This window comes from Nicotiana sylvestris, chromosome 11 (assembly GCF_000393655.2).
Source record: "Nicotiana sylvestris chromosome 11, ASM39365v2, whole genome shotgun sequence".
NCBI lineage: Eukaryota > Viridiplantae > Streptophyta > Magnoliopsida > Solanales > Solanaceae > Nicotiana > Nicotiana sylvestris.
In genome coordinates, this window is record NC_091067.1 from 155130991 (window position 1) to 155151764 (window position 20774).

The following is a 20774-nucleotide window of genomic DNA, read 5'->3' on the forward strand; positions in this document are numbered from 1 at the left end:
GAGCGATTTATCTCTTTTTTTGGACTCAATTGGCACAAATTAGAATTAATCAGATTAGTGAACTTTAGAATTAAACTGGAAAAAAAAACATCTTATTCCGTTTGCTTATCTAAATCAACAAGGTCAATTCTGCCAATTAGTCTCTGCCAATGAAACTTCACATTAATCACTGTATTCCCCCATTTAAATTCATCTTAGATCAATACTATATAAAATAAACTAGAAAATAAGATTTAAAAGTACTAGAAGCTTGTTATGTTTCCTATCGGCATAAGAATCTGTAATAATGCATAGGATCTACGTAAATATATTACCATGACTAAACTCTGCTCTTGAACTTGTTTACATTGTCGATCCCAAGTCCGAATAAAGAAGGAGGATTGTGATAGAACAGCCAGCATAAAACTAATCAATTCATGATGGTAAGAAGTATGAAGGGGAAAAATGAGTTCAGACCCAAATTTCACCCAAAGTCTAGTAATTGTTCTTTCTTGTCATTTATCTTGTTCCAAAATATTTTTTATTTAAGTTTTGAGGTTTCTCAAACTTAATGACTAATAATACAAGGACTAGTCTTCCTTGAGTTTGGGTGTTGAGTAAATGCTTATTGGCTTTAAAGTTTTCCACTAGGTCAAGGATTGAAGACTAGTATGAAGAACCCATCAATGACTAGTAATACAAGGAAATTCATGATCCAGAAAAGAATTCACATTTTCACACAAAACTTTTTGATGACCACTAGGTTTGAGCTTTAACTTTGTGCCTGAATCCAAATCAATTTGTAGATAGTACCATCTTTGCACGTTAAATTCAGTTCTCTCTGATAGAGATTCAGATCACCTCTCCAAGCTTGTTTGATCTAATTGTATGAGACAATCAATTATGACAAGTCGACTGATACATAATATTGGCATTTGTAGATAGAATTCGTTTGTTTACCGATGAACTCATCCTCAATGATGTTTAAGCTCTCCAGTTGCTCCATTCTGCCAATTAGCCTCTGCAACAATGTCTAAAACTACTAAGCGGATGGAGTGTTGAGAAACATCCGGATAGCTTCCGAACCCCTCTCGTCCGCTAGACTTTCTCATCCCATTGTGAACAGAGTCATGGTAAATTCAAGTTCTAATATTGGATTATTATGAAGGGGAGCATTGGCGTAACTGGTAAAGTTGCCTTCATATGACCCGAAGGTCACGGGTCCGAGCCATGGAAACAGCCTCTTGCAGAAATGCAGGGTAAGGCTGCGTACGATAGACCCACCGGCCCTTCCTCAGACCCCGCGCATAGCGGGAGCTTAGTGCACCGGACTGCCCTTTATATTGGATTATTATCCACTTCTGGAAATCCTTGTACCGGGGTTTGTATTTGGCTGCTGCCAATATATGCTGAGAAAATGTTCACAGATAAAACCTTTTAGCTCATCCATCATCTCATCATCCTTCTACCTGACCAGCTAACTGTGGTCCTGTGCTCCTGTTTGAAAGAAATTCAAACATTTATTAAGTATATTTCACATTACAACTATTCTTGTGGGATGTCAACATTTGGCACAAACGAAGAGGGAAAAGAAAAGGGAGGGAGAAATGGCGACAGAATACTTAGGCCATGTCTTGGACAGAAATAAAAGGCTATGAGATTTATTAAACCTTCATATGGTGAATGGTTTGATCATATATTATACTTCTGGACGAAACGATCTGGTGACACTATCTTTCCTTACAACTCTTAGGGGCCGTTTGGTACATGGGATAATGATAATAATCCCGAGATAGAATTTGAAATTGTATTTATCTCGTGTTTGGTCAGAGGTATTAGCTAATCCGGAGATAAATTTTACACTAAAGTGGTGGGATTAACTATCTCATATAGAAGGTGGGTTAGCTAATCCCATGGGATATCCTACCCCATTCTTAAGGGGTCGTTTGGTACAATGGTGGGACAAACGACCCCTTAAGAATGGCAAGTATTAGCTGCTACGATCTTTGAGACCCATTAGCATGTTTTCCATAATCTAGGACGACGATACCCATAATGGCAACTACGAGAAAGAGTTTAAGAATTAAGAAAGCAACAATCGAGCTACTTTAAGAGCTAACTTTTGATAACTTTGTCTCTCCAAATCTACAATTAAGCTACAAGATGTGATATAATAGGAGTAAATTTTCTTCACTGACTTAGCAAGAATAACGACAGGATTTTGATTACATCTTCAGCTTAAAAGACCAGGATGACCACTATATTGAAACAATGAGTTGAGTTGCATAACTAAACTGCCAAAATATGACCTAAGAGTTGGTCAACATAACAGGAACTAATTTAGAAAGAAACAAAAATTGCATCTAGCAAGATACCAACAAATATTCAGATAATATGGTCTTAAAATGAGCCATGCTAATGCAGAAGTGTTCAAATGCAAGTCACAATACCTCAGCAGGACAAGGAGTTGATCAAGTGTCAGGCTCATGGCCTGACGATTGCAGGTCAACTCCTGTCCCCTCCTAATCATTGGAACATCGTCGGGGACCCAAGCTTTTACGTAGCTTAAGCAGGTTTGGCGACATATTTCTTATGTTGCGCAATAAACATCAGTATCATGTAGGAGGTCATATCCGATAAATGGAAAATAATTAACTATTTCCATATGCCTCGTTAAGTGAATCAAACTTTCATAAATCTGATCGGACTGTGGATGTGTCTTGTCTCTAACAATAAACTCAGAAAGTTTTCCATTTACTTCAATGGAGCTGCAACCAGGTGTTTTTTCTAATCCTCTTTCATCCATCATCTTCCTAACATCTCGTGCCTTATGCCGCATATTTGCTTCAACATACATATTACCAAGTAAGACATAAGTTCCACTATCAGCAGGGTCAAACTCAAGAAGTTTCAGAGCTGCCTTTTCCCCTATCTCGACGTTCCCATGAACTCGACAAGCAAAAAACAATGCTCCCCATATTGAAGCATCAGCTGCCATTGGCATTCTCTGGACAAGCTCATAAGCTTCATGCAAAAGCCCTGCCCTTCCCAAAAGATCCACCATACAACAGTAATGTTTAGATTTAGGAGGAATTTTGAAATTTGCGCTCATTTCAGCAAACAGCTTTCGCCCTTCTTCAACCAAACCTCCATGACAACAAGCTGATAAGACCCCGAGAAGGGTGACATCATCTGGTATCAAGCCACTGTCAACCATCTTTGAAAAATATGATAGAGCATCATGTCCATTTCCATGAAATGCTAAGGCACCAATTGCAGCTGTCCAAGTCAATGAGTTTTTGACGGGCATCTCATGAAATATTTGAAGTGCCTTTTCCACATTACCACATTTGGCATACATATCAACAAGCGCAGTACCCAGTGAAACGGTTAGACAAAGCTTATGTTTTTTGATGTAGTGGTGAATCCAAATCCCAATATCAAGTGCGCCAAGTTGTGCACAAGCTGATAGGCAACTAAGCATAGTCACTTCATCAGGTTTTACATTCAAGGTTTGCATTTTGTGAAACAAAGCCAGCACCTCTTTACCACGCTTAGCTTGGACATAACCTCCGATCAAGGCATTCCACTGTACAATAGCTTTATCTGGCATCTCATTAAAAAGCCTCCTCGCTTCATCCAAAAGCCCAAGTTTAGCAAACCCACTAATCATTGTAGTCCAACTTACCATAGTCCTCTCCTCCATCCTATCAAACAAAGCCTTTGCTTCATGTAGACTCTCATTCTTCATATACATGTCTATGAGTGCATTGCAAAGTGGTATGCTAAAATTCAAGCCTATATCCATAACATAGCTATGTAACTTCCTCCCTAGCTCCAAATTCTTAAGCTGACCACACGCCCCTACTATCCCAATAATAGTAACTTCATCGGGCTCCACAGATGCCATTTTCATCTTCTCAAATACCATCAACGCCTCCCTCGGTCTCCCACTCCTAACATAACCATTAATCAATGAATTCCAAGAAACCAGGTCCCTCATAGAACTTTCATCAAACAGCTTATTTGCATCCTCCAACTTCCCACAGGATACCAAAAAATGAATCATTGCATTGAGCACAAACACATCATGATCATGACCAAACCTCAAAACATGCACAAAAATCTCCTGTCCCATATAATACAAACCCAATCTAGAACATATCTTAAGCAACAAAGGAAAAGTATGATTATCAGGCTTCAAACAACTACATTCACTCCCTTTAGTTATGAACATCTGATTATACGAAAAAATTGAATCTTTGGGGTTTTCACTTTCACTACAACCCCTTATATCCATATTCCTAGAAAATGTATTTGGGTTTTCCATATTAAGCATTTGTTTGTACAAAAAGATTCCATCTTTGGAATTTTCACTTTCACTACAACCCCTTATAGCCATATTCCAAGAAAATGTATTTGGATTTTCCATATTATACAAAATCTTTTTACAATAATGAAGATTACCCTTTTCTGAGAGGGCACAAAAGGCTATTAAACGACTTGAAGCAAACCCATCTGAGAATAGGCCAGTAATAATCATCTGAGACTGAATTTGTTTGAGTTGAGTCATGTATTTGCATTTGGTTTCTAAAAGAGAAAGTAGTGGATTGGTTTGGACAAAAATATGATTTGTCCTCCATTTGCATTGGGATTTTTCAAGTTTGGTTTTGTAGTGGGGTAATTTAGAGCAAGGGATTATAGAAGAAGAATAAAAAGAAAGGATTTTAGAGAGTGGTTTTAGTCTAAAATGGTTTAGTGATTTGTAGCAGTTGATGTTGAGGGATGTAGAAATGATGTGCATCTTGGGAAGATTAAAACTTTCGCCATATTCAGCTGAAGAAGAATGAAGACAGATATTATAGGACAAATTTGGAAATTTTGGTAACAGATGAACAAATATTCAAAAGGATTGCAATTTGTTGAAAAGGAATCTGGTTAAAAAAGAAAGGGTGTTTTCAACGACATTTTGGTTCTTTGTCCTTAAAAATAAAAATGACATGACCAAAGATGAAAATAGAGGTATTTTTACTCTTGGGAGAATTGTCAAGATACCGTTATAACTCTCTATAACAACGTTCTTATATAACAGTTATTTACCGTAAAAGCTAAGTTCTCCTCAGAACCGATTTTTTAAGTTATATTTTACCTATCTATAGCAAAACGCTCTTTATAAAATTACCCTTCTATAACAGCCATAGAGAATCATTAAGATTACTAATAACAGTTTTAAAAATATGCACACAATCTTTTTCATTAAACAAAGTTTCTATCTTGCATAAGATATAAGATTTGAAGATTTGCACATAATATCTTTTCCATTGGACAAATTCCAAAAAATATTTAGATAGAAAATTAAACTATTAAGCTCTTAGATTGTCTTTAAGGGAAAACTATTGATACCTTTTTGCTGAAAATTTGAACGCGAATCTTCGCCAATTCAAACGTTATATTGCTAGTAAGAGAATAAATCTACAAAGCTAAGCTACAATTACAATGTTCTTCCATCAATCTTAAAGAAATTTATTTTTCTAGGTAGCTCTAAATTGCCTGTTATGTATTAGCTTTCTTTTATATATAACATTAAAAAGAAGAAAAAATTGATTTTTAGATAATTTTTATCTATAATAGGTAAAAAAAATTTAAACATCAAATGTTGTTATAACGGTCATTCACTATAAAAGCCAAAAAATATCAGAACAAACGAGGTAGTTATAGAGAGGATTGAGTATAAGTAGAAATCTAATCAACTAAAGTCGAAAAAGAGGAAGAGGTCTACTATTGCCCTTTTGTGCTAGCTTAAACTTCATGGTTTAACTTGAATGGACTTTGTGCATTAAAGGCAACTTTCCAAGTACAAAGCATAGTACAACAGGGACACAGAAACTAGGAGAATATATTGCATAACACTCACCTGTGGCTTTATTAGAAGCTGATAACATAAAATTAACAAACAAAAAAACTGATATGGAAGCAGGCTGACTCTAGCTACTGGAAAAGACTGTATCAGATCAGATGAGAGCTGAGCTACTAATCTGCACAAGTTTTACAAATATAGAACACCAAAATTGCCTATATACTAAAAGAAAACTGAGACTAAATCACTGTACAAAATCACCTTTCTCCTACTATTACTACTTGTTCCTCCTGATTAGTTATGAAGAAAATTGCATCTAGGACCCTTTATACATCGACCACTCGGATAATATGGGCAGGGCTTATTCTTGTTGAAGCCACCTCTAGATGAACCTCCAGGCCCTTTATTTCCAAAAGACGATTGCCTATCCCAGTTCCTACTATTGTAACCAGAATTACTACCATGAGATCCTTTGTCCCTCTGACCCGAGAATCTCCCATCTTGATGGTGATCATTATTTCTTGTCCCCCGACTTCCACTAGGTGCACCCCTACCTTGATTTGAATCTCCTTGAGATGGTCCTTGGATATGTGCTCCAGGATTTCCAGTTCCTATAGCCGCCCACCCATTACCAGATGTAGGCGCTTGAATAGTTGATCCTGAGCTCACTGTTGGAGCGACCCAACCTGGATTGGCATTTCCAGGCGCCAAGCCCTGAACGCCAGGATTCCCTGATTGTGCAACCCATCCGGGGTTCGGATTCCCAGGAAGTGCCCCAGTGGGAACCCACCCAGGATTTGCGTTCCCTTGAGGCATTGCTTGAACAGTCGCTCCCCAGTTCACATTCATGATTGCTGGTACAGGTCCACCCCAGCCCACATTTGGATTTCCTGGCATCATACCCCAGCCATTGTTATTTTCAGGTCTTAACGCTGAAGCAGAACTCATATTCTCTTGCAAACCACCCCATGGAACGTTAGGCATAGTTGTAGGCTGTATGTTCTGTTGGCTGCCTTGAGCTGGAGCTCTCCAATAATCAGGTTGAGGCAAAACTGAGGCACCTGCATTTGAATAATTTCCAGCAACATTCTGAACAGATGACGACATAGTACCCCAGTTACCATATCCCTGGGGCTGCCCTGGTGCCAGAACAGAAACATTTGGCTCTCCCTTGGAAGGTGCAGCTGCAACCCAAGTATTGACATCCACATTAGGGTTCTGCATATCAAGCGATTCTGCTTGGAGAGCTGCTGCATCCCATGCACCAAGTTGGCTATTCATCACTGCTGTATGTTGTTCGCTACTAGCAGCAAATGACTGAGCATTTTGCAAAGAATATCCAGACTGTGCAGCAGTTACCTGCTCAGAAGTGGGCGCTAGACCAAAATCACTACCAGAATTCACATTATTACTATCCGATCCCCTAACTGAATGCACACCAGAATTTTGAACAGAAGTAGAAGTATGAATCCCACCATCTGGTGGAGCGGGAGGAGATTGGAGAACTCTGTTACCACTAGGATACAAATTTGCAGCTGTAACAGCAGATCCATCTCCTCCAACCCAACCGGCAGTATTCTGCTTTGGAGTAGGAGAAGGGAGATTCATAGAATCATTGTTACTCCAACTCTCCGTAGAAAGAGCAGACACTTCACCAGAAGAAGTCATTCCACCTCCAGAGGGAACCAAACGACGAGAATTCTGAGATCCAATATTCTGGTCGACTTGAGGTCTCTCTCCATCTTGTTTTTGCAGAACAGTTGTTGAAAGTATATTGTCAACTGCTGATGGCACTTTCTCAAACCTCCCTGCCAATGCATCAGTCAAAAGAATAGATTCCTCTTGTTTATCCGTAGTTTTCCATATTTTCAATTCAGCAGGGAAGTATCCTGTATTGCTCCATTTACGCAACTGAACCATAGAAAATGGTCCCTGTATTTTACCAGAAGGATCCTTGTAATGCCACATTTTTTCAGCTTCATTGATCTTGATGGAAGTTTCTGCAACCTTACTCTGGAGTATAGCTGGAGAACCTACCGATGACACACCAGAAAATGATTCCGTTCTTGACAAAAATTGGCTATTCCGTCCAGTTGGGTCGGAATTAGCAGCAGACGTCAGCTTCTCCAGATTCTTAGATTCTGTCTCCCTATCTCTTCCTTCATTCCATGTATCTTCATTCAGTCCCCCTCCAGAGTGCGCACCATCTTCACTTCTGCTCAAAACGTTTTTACCAGAGGAACTCCTGTTTAATTCCAAGTTCTTTGAAGAAACTTTTCCTACAGCCCCCCAGGATTCTTTTGGAGAAAAATTGCTTCTTGGAGAAACTGGCGCACGTCCTCTCCGGCTAAAACTTGAATCTCTAGACCTCATGTAAACATCTGCATGCAGAAGCAGCAACTTCCAAATTATACACAGCAAGTTGTATTAACTATAACAGATGAAGAAGAAAAGGGAACTAATAGAACCTCGTCTATCATTACTTTCACTATCCTCATCCTCAGACTCGTAGCTTGGGTCCATTTTTGGATCTGCATGTATTTCTGGAACTTCCTCAAGTCTACGCTGACGCTCATCGGGAGTCTTTAAGAGCTGTAGTTTCTCTACACATTCTCTAAGTGTAATCATTAGTTAAGGAGTATATAAGAGTGACTGATTCAGCCCAAGCGACAAGAAGCAAAGACTAATAGAAGGGGGATGGGAGAATTGCTTCTAAAGGTGTCATCTTCTGTTGTGTAGGTGGATCTCTCCATATTAGATCTGGACAAAACAATGTTCAAGGTCCAAAATTCAAACAATGCCAAAGTGAGGATAAGTTTATTAAACAACATAAAATAACAATTAAAAGGAAATGTTTTTAAAAAAAAGGAAACACATGAATTACTGCAAGAGCACAGAACACTCATAATCTAGGGATTGAATCCTAATGCAAACCCAGCCATGACCTGAAGTACATATGCTTAAAAAAAAAAAGCAATAATAATTTTCATAAGCAAACTTTATTCCATCCTATGATATCAAGGAAATTTTGTTATCAGGCCCTAGCAGGATAGCACTACACACAATATTTGGCCTAACGGTCCTGCTCCAGAGAAAAAAATGAAAACCAAAGAAGAATTTATCTGTCAAGCAAATATTGCATTGCAGTTTGATAATGGCAGGAGGGAAAGGGAAACAAATAGAAATGACAAAATTTTGGCAAACAAAGGATATTCCTTCTTGCGTCCTTTCTCACTTGCTCGATCACGAAGATGACTGAGACGGAGTATCTCTGACTCCAGCCACTGAACATGAGCAAAAAGAACCAGGTAAGATATATTAGAACAACTTGGGAACCCATTAGAGGACGGTTAAAAGCAGAAAGAATCCATCAGAAGTGCAAAACCAAAGAACAAAATCAGAACAGAGCATAACCTGACACAATTCTTTTCACACCAAGTGGAATAGAACTTTTTATGCTAAAGACCCTCAAAAAATAATCAACTTTTAAAAAGTCAATAAAAAGATTTTGACACCTAACCATTATCGCTTGTTAAACAGGTTGAAACTGGGTAACTGAACTCCATAAGGTTTATGGTAGCCAACAAATGAGTGTATCTCTGAATTCTTATAGAGGTCAATAACCATGGCTGGTATATGTGTTGACGAGACTTCTCCAATCCTCAGAATGCTAAAGGGTAAGTACAAAGATCTAAAACCTACAAATTTCCCACTTCCACTTACAATATCGCATTCAATATGCCTTTCTATTTTCTATCCTAAATGTCCTAGCACAATAGTAGCATCTCCAACGCTTAATCTGCAAAGTGCTAACTGCCAAAACTTCTTTTCTTTGATAAGGTAAAGATTTTATTGATAGATAAGGGCAAAAATCCCAGTATACAAGAGGTATACAAGAAATAAAGAATACTACGCTAGTACCGATTCGTGTAGATAAAAATGCATCTAAAGAACCAGGCACTGCAGGTCAAATAAACAGTCATGACTGAATAGCTAGTCCAAAAAGGGACACATAGCTTATACATAGAATTTCCACAAGTTAACTCATGAAGATTGCACGTGTATCCAGGGACAGAGGAGACAGCCACATAGAAGGAAACGGAAACCCACTTCATTCCAAGTTTTAAGAAAGCAATAGAAGCAATAATCTGCCAAAAAGGAACTTCACTCCAACTGCAGATTTACTTTCTTTCAACCTTATTAATCACTGGCAGATCTGTAAATGACAATCCTATGCATATTGATAGAACTATTCAAATGAAACTATTCTGTTTAACTTACATCATTAACTCTTGCTGCATGTATTTCCATGGCCTTGTCAAGAATATCACCCTGTGAATAAACCAATTTAATCAGCATAACAAGAATAAGTGCAACCCAGAAGTATTTTATCGATATCAAGCTGCAGCATACCACTTTTGGTCTATCAATGAGTCCACATCTCATACTCTGGCGCAGACGCTTGCATTCTTCCTAACAAGTCATAAGAGATACGTGTGAACAGCTTGAACAGCAGACAATACTTTTCTTCCGATAAGTACAATTTCATTAAATGCATCAAGAAGGTGCTAATATGTACGAATAGAAGACAACCAGCTTTAAGATCATTGCCTTTTTTCCAAGGGGGACAGGTGAAAAATATTAAGAATATCACGAACAAGTATAGCATGGATGAAGCAATACCGTCAGTTTGGCAAATATTTTTTTCCCTTATGGGAGCCGGGGCCGGGGGGTCAAAAGGATACTTTTGTTGGATAACAAATCAAACATGGAGTATCTAAACCCTTTGCTTTAGAATTCATGAGCATCAATCGTGTTCATACTCCAAAGCAACCCAAACACCAATGCAGTAGGCAAACTCTGGTTGAGCATAACCCCTTCCCTCTTGTTTCCACGTTTTCCTTTCTGGATACAAAACTCCTTCCCTCATCTTCAGTGTTTTCTTTTATGCGACGTCCGGTTTCCAGGGTTCTACTGAGAATGGAGAAGTGATTGCTCCCAACAAATGGTCTTTATGTGTTTAGATGATATAGGAAAATAGAAAAAGGCAGGGAAAACAATGGTTGATTCCAAGTACAGCATTGTCCATACAAAGCATGAGGAGAAAGGATTTTTTTTTTTTAAATGGTAAGGTATTATAGATATAAAAAAATCAGCACTAAGAGAGTTTTCTGTGGTTACATCCCAGAAAAGAACAAAAAAAGAAAAGAAAACCCTCTGTGTCTATACAAAAGACTATGAATTCTAGTAGGGCGAACCTCAAAAAAAAAAAAAAAAAAAAAGGTATGCGTACACATTACCCTGCCCATACCCCACTTTGTGGGATTTTACTGGGTAGTTGTTGTTGTTGTTGTTTCACTATCATCTATCCAATCCTGTTTACACCAAAAAGATATCAACAAAATGCAGTCTGATTTGATCTTCAAGAATGAATTCTCCTGTCCTTCAAAGCATCTAGTAGGGTGAACCTCAAACCCTCTAGTACTCCAATAACCCCCTCTCTCTTCAGTCGCCAGTCAACAACGCAAACAGCAGTCGAACTCCAATGGTGACCTTCCAAGCATTGGTTTTAACAAGCTTCACTATATTGTGATAAGAACTTCAGTCACCTTAATTCCATTGCTTTCACTTCTATCATAGATAAATTTTTGGCTTAATACACAAAAATTCTTCTAGACTTTGCTCGTTTGCAACTTGAGCACTTAGAGTATCCAGGGCTTCTATTACACTTGAATTACATTTTTTATCTCTATTACTACTTTGGACAAAAATTTGGTGGGAATGTCTCCACACATGTGGAATTTTTTACATTGAACAAAGTTCTAATTTTTTTTAACTCAGATATTTGGGAGCACTTCTATTCCAGCCAGAACTATTAAAAGATTGGCTGATAATCCATTTTTTAGGGCAGTAACAGTTCTAAATTTTAAGCACATCGCGTGTTACTTCAAATTAACTTATTTCTGTTTAAGCTCACGCATTTTTGGGAATCCATGTAACAAGCATGGAAGCTCTATTTTTCCCACCATAGTATTTGTTCTGTTTAAACTTGCTCATTTTTTGAGAATCTGTTTGGCTCGAAATCCATTTATTTTCTGGCATAACTACAGCTATAAATTTTTTACAAGCAGCCTTTATTTTTATTAAAATTATTCTTTCTGTTTATAGTTGCGCATTTTTGGAATGTAACAAGTTTGGTTGCAACTCTTATTTTTGGGCTTGATCCAATGTTCTAAACAAAAAAAAAATGAGAGGAAAAAATAGCATATAAAAAGAAATACACAGTCAAAACAACTAGTAATGGTATATGATCATGTGACAATTAGTTGTTGGAACAAAAAGCCACAAAGAACTGAAACCACTCTTCGAAAATAGACACTAGAAATTGTAATTAAGGGGATAACCAGAACCTCACATAATTCAGTTGTGGCAATGCAAACTGAGCCAACTTAAGGAATTGTTTTGTAGTAATCCCAAAATTTACCAAAAATTGTGTTTCTAATAACTCTATTTGTAATGAAAACCTTTTTTTTTTATAAGGATTTGCAATGAAAACCTTGTGATATGAAAACAAGAAAAAACAGTTTTGTGAGAATTTTCTTTCTTTGTTCTTTTGAATTATTTATCAGGATTTCATTTATTTTGATATGTGTTTCTTTCCCACGGCTTTTCTCATCTTCACCAATTTCATAATGCCAAACTAGGTGTTTCAAACTATATTTCATGATGGAGCACATGAAGCGTATATTCAATCACCTCTGTGAAATCTTGATTTGAGATTGTATCAATTGATAAAATCTCTGTCTTGTTCAGATTTAAGATCTCCAGCACAATATCAGTTGTCCTCTTCCCAAGTTTGTATGGTTCGGCAGCTTTGCTTGTACCTGCAGCCAGAACCACATTGTTCAGAAAAAGAAGTTGAGCTTCAAATAAAATGCATGTACATAATGATAACATAAAAGCAAAAAGAACAAAAAAGGTACAAGCAAGCAATGTCCTGAAAGCTACATGTAATTACCTACAACTTGCACCAGCCTATAAAGGTCCTGCTTCTGAACGTTACCAGAAATTCGTATTCTCACAAAGGTTCCAATAATTTTATCACGGAATTTGTCATCCTCTTCAAATAGGTCCTCCACCAACTTCCGTCGTAGGTAAATTAAGCTGATGTTATGCACATCAATAGCCGCATAATCATCAAGATTTGACTGAGGTCCCCTGTTTTCACCTTTCTTACGTTTACGCTTCCTGTCTTTGACTGCTCTTGTAGGAGTGTCAGCACTTGCATCAGCTTCAAATTGATTAAATTCTGTATCAACTACACTACCTTGAACATCATCAGTCTGAGAATCCTCTTTCATAAGAAAATGAGACTCAAGTAGTTTTAACATCTCAAAGTGCCCAACTCGTGGCTTTCCAAATAATCTTTCAAGTCTTGAATCACATATAATTTGACTTTTACGACGAGGATCACGCAGTTTGTTTGTTTTGATATATTCGAGCAACAGAGCTTGCACATCAAATTGAGAAAGAACAGAAGTGTCACCACTTTTCATGTGCTTAACAAATTCAAGCATCTCTTTTGATGCCCACTCAGTGGTGCCAGCAGTGGAGAAGCCTTCGCTAAGAGTGGCAGCCATAGTTGTTGCATCCTCTTCCTTTCTGACAGATTTTGAACGCTTTCTTAGTTTTCTTCTTTTAGTTTTACTGGCTTCCAATCTCTCAGCGGAAGCATCTGAACCAGAACCTGCATCATCATTATTGTCAAATTGTGCTTCAACCAGTTCTTGTTTAGAAGCTGACACATTAGCCCCTTTCCAAGGACTTTTGGCATCAGCTATTTCATCTGAAGATAAAGATAGCTTCGTTTTTAAATCCACCAAGTAGTCCTTGAACAGATACTCAAAGCTACTCTTGTCATCAAAATCTACCGGACCCTGGGCCAGCAAAGAGTAACAAGATCAGAACCGTGCTACAGGTTTAAACTAAAAATCGCTACCATTTTAAGGAACAAATTAGAATCATCAATCAATTACCACTAGAAAAACAGAAACGAGAAACACAGAATTGTTCGTGTTGCTAGCAACCATATAAAAGAGAACTTTGATATTCTATTTATATATATTAGATGATATTTTAGATATTTAATTTAATCAAACAAACCAAAATTGGTCTCAATGTCTATATCACCATATGCCTACTACACCACTCATAAACCCAACCCCACTTAGAGTATTAACTTGGTCTCTCATTACTATTCGATATAGCATAAAAGTTTATAACCAAAGTTTCTATGCACTTAAATGGCTCGGATAATGGATATGATAGGCTAACTGTCCCATGCCCAACTTCCTTACTTTTTAACCAATGTCGCCAATCATTATGTTCTTTAATCTTCTTCGAATCTTTCTTTAAGCACTCCAATTACAGCAACTAATATTTAAATTGAACGTTAAACAACGTCAAAATATGCACATCCATAGGTTGTGCAACGACCTCGGTTGTGAATAGCTTATATCCAGTCAACAGCTCAAGAGGATAGCAAGGTATAGTAGAACTACATACATCATTGTCTTCTTTACCGAGGCCTTCTATTAGCTTGACAGTTCTCATGCAGATCTTGCAAAAACCCTTGCTTCCTCTTACACATAGGATGACATCGTCTTTGATGCACCCCTTGCATAATGAAAATGTACATGTGTAGCACATATAGTAAGCATTCTTCTGACAAATAGTACACTGATGCCAACCTGAAAAAAGTACAAAAAGAGCTGAAATGTAAAAGCAATAGGCAAGTAGACGAAGAAACATGTTTCAAAGTTCTACTAAACTATGATAGAAGATAGCAGCTTATTCTTTCACATCCTGAATAGCATAAATAAGAAGGTGCAAGTAAAAGAAGAAACATGTATCAAAGTTCTAATAAACTTTGAGAGAAGATAGCAGTTTATTCTTTCACATCCTGAATAGTATAAAGAAGTACTAAACGTGATATTTTAGTTCTCAAAGATTGAATTTTTTTCTAATGAACTTCTCAATCTAATAGCGTGTTAATGAATTTTTTCATCCAGTACTATAAAAAGCACAAGCCAATAGAAGTTTCCGTCAACTGACAGAAACGCGAAGCTATGAACCAGATGGCAGAAGTGAACAATACAACTCTAACAACTTTACATGTTGCCAAAAGTCATCATTTCTCTACTCGACTCAGAGTAACCATTATTGTTCACTGCCCAGCGGAAGTAAATAGCACCCCCAGCTATGCTTAAAAATTGACACTGGCCCCACTCTAGTTTAATGAACTTCAAGACAGCTCCATTCCATCTTAAGATATTTACAATCACCTCGTATAAAAATGGAAATATTTGATTAATGCATCCTAAGTGTATCAGTTATCCACACTTCCTTTATATCATATACAGGATTCAGCTGCAACTGCACAATCCTCTGTCGAAGGAAAAATCCACCTTTCTCTTTGTTCATTCCCTTCTATTCTATTGTATTTGACACCAAATACCGCCTCTCTTTCTTTGTCATTCCCAATCTTCTGTATTTGTTTTCATATATTTCTAGGTGTGCAGAAGATTCCTACATGTATAAATGACTGAGTAGTTTGACAGATACTTGTGGTTAAATCACTTTCACAACTCCACAAGAAAAAAAGGGGAAAAGATTCACTTTCACAACTTGTATATAGTTTTCGCACCATCTTGGGATGTTATTAATGAATGAAGTTTGATTTATAGTCGAAAAAGTTATCCCACAAAGCATTTATATGTAATTTCCAAATATTGAGTCTTGTTGGCTTAGATGTTCAACTTCTAGAGAAGACTTTGGAAATAAATCAAAGTGCGAAATACATATCAATGTGTATTTCTATATTTACAAAACTAATACAAGAGAACTTTGTGGTACATGTTACTCAATAAAGTCAGATGAGTTTAGCAAAGAGGTAAAATAGAGCACTCACCACAATTCCAGCGTCCCTTGGCACGGAAAAATTCCTCGTCCCTATCAATACATGAAGGATGATATGCTTTGGTACAACCCCTAGAAATTAAAGAGCACCAAAGAGGCACCACGTGAGCAAATTCCATGAAATGTGAACAAAGCAAAATTATATTTTTAACATACATATGTTTCTAAAACAAACAATCTTTACCTACGGTCACATAGCACCAAAGCCCCTCCATCAAAGCAAATGAAGCAAACATCCTCTCCAATAGCTTTCTTACTTGAAGTTCTTCCTCCAGACTTGGACTTCCCAGTACTCTTAGTAATTTTTCTCTTCCTCTTTCCTCCAGAAGCTTTCCCTGACTCCGTCATGTCAGTTTCAGTCTCTATTTCAGTAGTAGTTGCATTAGCAGCCTCGTCCTCAGCACCCGTCTCTTCGTCCTCCTCTTCGTCTAGAGAAACATGTTCCACTTCTTCATGCTTCATTTCATCCGTTTCCACATCTTTCTCTGATTCTATTCTAGCTTCAACAGTTGTAATATCAACCCCTGATGCCATTTCATCATCTCCCTCATTTCGAGTCACAACAACTTTCTCCCCATTAGCAGCATCGTCCTCAGCACCCGTCCCTTCATCCTCCTCTAGAGGAACAGGTTCCCCTTCTTCATGCTTCATTGTATCCATTTCCACATCTTTCTCCGACTCTATCCTAGCTTCAACAGCTGAAGTATCTACCTGTGTAACCATTTCATTATCTCCTTCTTTTTGAGCCACAACCACTTTCTCCCCGGTAGCAGCCTCACCCTCAACACCAGTACCTTCGTCATGCTTTGTTGTACCCATTTCCACATCTTTCTCCAACTCTATTCCAGCTTCAACAGCAGAAATATCTATCCCTGATGCCATTTTATCATTTTCCTCATTTCGAGTCACAATCACTTTCTCCTCATTAGCAGTTTTCTCATCATCAGCATCCATTGTTTCATCTTCATTTTCTAGAGTGACCCCTCCTAAATCATCTAACACAACAGGAGGAATTTTCACTTCCTCGCTCTTTATTGCCTCCATTTCTCCAGCTTTCCCTAACCCTAGACTACTACTAGCTTCAACAGTTGAAACATTTGCCTCTGTCACTATTTCACCATTCTCCATATTATCGTTTCTAGTCAGAATTTTTGTTTCACCATTCTCCGCGTCCTCCAACTTTTCTCTGTCTTCAACAATTGAAATATTTGCCTCCCCCATTGTTTCATCATTCCCATTCTCATTCTCATTCTCATTTCTCGTCATAGCCACTGTCTCATCAACAGTACCAGCTGGCAAACAACTGCTAGCTTCCTCCACCGTCGCAATCACTGCCTCTGCCACCTCATTTTTCTCCAACGCCGTTACATTTTCCTCTTCCACTACTTTGTTCTCCTCATTTTCCGTCCCTGTAACCGTTGTTTCTTCCATATATGGGCCCGCCTCGGCCATTACTTCTCCTTCTACCACTGCTTCGTCATTCTCCACATTTTCAGCTACTGCAACGTCATCATCACCACCGCCACTGTGCTGACAACTGTCTCCGGCAACCTCTGATTCTACCACCGGTGGTCCCACCTCCGGCACGGGCAAAATCGTATTACTCTCAACTACCGGTGTCGGTGACGTGGCACTCGATTCAATAACAGGTTCGGATTTTAGCTCGTCGGTCATGATTGGGTTATTCACATTGGAAATTGATTCTTCGTCTTCCGCCATGAAAGTGGATTACAACCAAACCCTAACCCTAGATTTTTTTCTACTCTTCTTTTTTTGTCTGTGATTAAATAGAGAAAAAAGTATTACAAATTGCTGCTGATGAGAGTACTACATATATGTTTATGAATGTATAAAATCGGATTTAATTGTATTGAAAAAAAAAGTGAAATTGGATTTGTCTTTTTATCGGCGTTATATGAAGAACTGTTTTCTTGACAGAGGGAGGGGGAGAGAGGGCTAACGGATTAAACAAGAAAATGTAAATGACAGATGAAGCCCAGTCGAAGGCCCAACTCGAACTATTTCTTAAATGTGATCTTTACACAAGTAGCTTTTGAATTAAGTATTTACTTTTTCTAACCGATATATATATAAATTAGATTATACACGTATTATATATGGATTATTCATATGTTATATATTTTCCGCCTATTTTTAGTTTACATATTAGGTAAGCAAACTATTTAGGTTCGTTTTTTTTTTCTTCTAAATCTTATGTTTTGGTAAGTAGGTAATTCTTGCGCTTGCTGGTCATAACATATTTTTGTGAAATTACCAGTTATGCTAGCCCATAAGAAAAATATTACAAAAATTAGTCAATTCGTAAAATATTATTCATATTAACTAAATATTAATCAATTACCTATTTGTAGCCAAAAAGAGTTGATTTTTTGCTTTCTTTTGAGTGGGTGTTGATGGAATATATTGAATACATCTTAAGAAGTTTGAATCTCAGTTTTGGGATGATTTAGTGGAGTTTTGAGGTATTTTGAATTGAAAATTCGAAGTAGAAGATGAACATGGAAAAAGATGATTTGTGTATCATTTGTGTATTACATATGTATCATATGTATATCAAATATATATCACGTGTATATCCATATATACCTATGTGCGAGATACATATAACGCATAATAATTTTTAAACTTGATTTTAACTATGAATTTTGATACTAAACCAGTCCAAGTAACCTCCAATCTTGCTATATCCATATATTTTCAATGAATTTCAACCATATCCGTTTTAAAAAAAAATCGTTTCCCTAATTTTTTTAATATTGTATATCATTGGTAATGAATTTTGACCCTAAACTAGTCTAGCTTACCTTCAAGCTTTCTCAATTTATGCACATTGCTTCATCTATGTGTATTCAACGAATCATAATAACACTATAGAAAAAAAAAAACTTTTTTGCCTATATTTCTGAAAGTTCTATATTATTCATAATTTTTTTGGGTTATTTTCGATAGCATAAATAAAATGATTAGTTATTGGTAAATAGTGTCTTTTGTTGGTATATTTTCGTAAGTTTCCCAATATTTTTCTACTAAAAAGAAAAATAAACGTTCCTCATTTATGAGGGCGGAAGCCATTTTCCTTTAGAGTTATATAAACCTTTAACTTTTTGTCATTACTCTAACCAATATTAACTTTGTTATTTATCTTTTCTTTTGGAGTTTATTATCAATCTTTAATAAGCAAATACGCTTGCAAACGTTGTCCAATTTTTCAATATTATTATAAATATTTGATAAACCTTTTTAAGCAAATATTTTCACCTAAAAACAAATTCTTCTTTTCTCATTCACGCAGACTATATGTTTAAACTAATAAATTCGCTAATATTCACGCATAATATATGTTTAAACTAATAAATTCGATCAATTGATTATAGTATATTACGCTAGTGGCACTCAGTTCCATTAGTTAATCTAGATTGATTTTGATTCTAATCGTAAGAACATGAGTTGGATCTAGTGGAGCAATCTTCTCGAAAAATATTAAAAAATCCAATCATATAACATGAAGAAAAAAAATTACTAGTTGGGATGATAGCTTGATTGAAGAGGAGGGTAATAATTTAAAATATAATTTCCCGCAATAAGAAGATAGTACGTTGTTTCTGTCATTTTTTGCCTTACTTCAATTCCCTTCTACTCGTGTGCCATTCCTGCATAATGCGGATTGTGTGGTATTTGGATTCAACTTGCGCCCATTCCTGCATCTCGGAAATTGTATGATCAGAGGGTTCAACTGAACCCATAATTTTTGACGTGGAGTAAAAATTCGTTAAAATTGTAAAAATAGTAGATTTGAACCCATAACGTTAAAAATATAATGGGTTCAATGCTAAAAACTTTAAAATTGAACCCAGAAAATTTAAATCCTAAATCCGCCTCTGTGTATGATACTTGGGATTCAGCTTGTGCAACACTCGTGTAACGTGGGAACTATTGGAGTTCCTCAATTTTTGTTCAATTTCATTCCAAATGTTGCATTCTACAGTTATATTGCTCAATCATGTTCAAAATGAAAGTTAAATCACTATCAAAATATGTATGAATATGCTAAACATCATTGCCTTAGAACCAGCTATTTTCTTATCCACGTCAACTAAGACACGAGTACAAGCAAGTTGCTCATTCTCCGGAATTTAATACTCAATTTCAACGCTAACTCCTATTTCATACTATATTCTTTGATCGCCAACTTTTCCACTCCATTTTCAGTACCTACAAATTCTCAACTTTTGCAATAGGATGCTTAATATTAGCTTAAGATTAAATTTTTCAATACATTGCTTTATAAAATTTTATGTACCTTTCCAAATTTTGATATTATAAGTCAAAAAATACCTCATTTTATTTGACTTCGTATATGAATTATGGTTACTATTTAAACATGTATGCACGTAAACAACTTAATACACATCATAACAGATGCATCCGTGTATATTTAGTCGATGTTGAGTTTTCAATCAACATCTTTATCATTGCTAAATTGCCATATGCTTCCGAATCTACTGGATTTGCTCTTCAATTTCAAATATTATACTATGTCTCTCAAAAGTTCAATCTATAATGAGTTTGTACATGCTATTAGTTTCTAAGTTCATGCTTTTGTAAAGATGTTACTATATTAAGTTTGATAAAGTATCCTTTGATTCCTAGTGACAGTGTCACGACCCAAAATCCCTCTAAATGAGTCGTGATAACATCTAGTCTCTAAAACTAGGTAAGTCTAACATTAACAAAAATAACGAAAATATTTGCTAACATCGAACAATTTCAAAATAGAAATCTATGTACAATTTACTATCCCAAAACCGGTAGTACAAGTCATAAGCCTTTCTATGAGTAGTGTGAGCACCTAATTTTTGATCATATTTGATTTTTTCACTCACTTTTAGTATTTAAATAGATTTTAAGTTTAATTTTAATATTGTAGTTTTATTTCACC

General features: G+C 36.6%; 2 protein-coding genes across 3 annotated transcripts; both read right to left on the bottom strand.

Annotated features, from left to right (window-relative positions):
* Nucleotides 1-481: 481 nt before the first annotated feature.
* Nucleotides 482-4906, bottom strand: LOC104220267 (pentatricopeptide repeat-containing protein At2g22410, mitochondrial). Its single transcript, XM_009771100.2, has 2 exons — nt 2430-4906; nt 482-1476 (listed from the first exon to the last, which is right to left on the bottom strand). Exon 1 carries the CDS (start codon nt 4781-4783, stop codon nt 2570-2572), a length of 2214 nt encoding a protein of 737 aa, XP_009769402.1. The 5' UTR covers nt 4784-4906; the 3' UTR covers nt 482-1476; nt 2430-2569.
* Nucleotides 4907-5855: 949 nt separating this feature from the next.
* Nucleotides 5856-17796, bottom strand: LOC104220268 (zinc finger CCCH domain-containing protein 19-like). 2 transcript variants are annotated; one of them, XM_070162863.1, is made up of 10 exons: nt 15999-17796; nt 15807-15886; nt 14402-14586; nt 12855-13773; nt 12593-12720; nt 10250-10309; nt 10118-10168; nt 9049-9120; nt 8320-8455; nt 5856-8217 (listed from the first exon to the last, which is right to left on the bottom strand). In XM_070162863.1, the coding sequence occupies exons 1-10, from the start codon at nt 17531-17533 to the stop codon at nt 6131-6133; spliced, it is 5253 nt and encodes a 1750-aa protein (XP_070018964.1). In that variant the 5' UTR covers nt 17534-17796; the 3' UTR covers nt 5856-6130. The 2 variants fall into 2 exon arrangements, with proteins under 2 accessions (XP_070018964.1, XP_070018963.1); XM_070162862.1 differs by having other exon boundaries at nt 8305-8455.
* Between the last annotated feature and the right edge of the window lie 2978 nt (nt 17797-20774).

What these genes read in the sequence shown, in the direction of transcription:
- LOC104220267 (XM_009771100.2), bottom strand. Translation starts at nt 4,783, where the DNA reads ATGCACATCATTTCTACATCCCTCAACATCAACTGCTACAAATCACTA.
- LOC104220268 (XM_070162862.1), bottom strand. Translation starts at nt 17,533, where the DNA reads ATGGCGGAAGACGAAGAATCAATTTCCAATGTGAATAACCCAATCATG. An exon ending in TTGGTGCTATGTGACCGTAG is followed by an intron (nt 15,887 to 15,998) that starts GTAAAGATTGTT and finishes TTTAATTTCTAG; the next exon opens with GGGTTGTACCAAAGCATATC. An exon ending in TGAAAGTAATGATAGACGAG is followed by an intron (nt 8,218 to 8,304) that starts GTTCTATTAGTT and finishes TTCTGCATGCAG; the next exon opens with ATGTTTACATGAGGTCTAGA.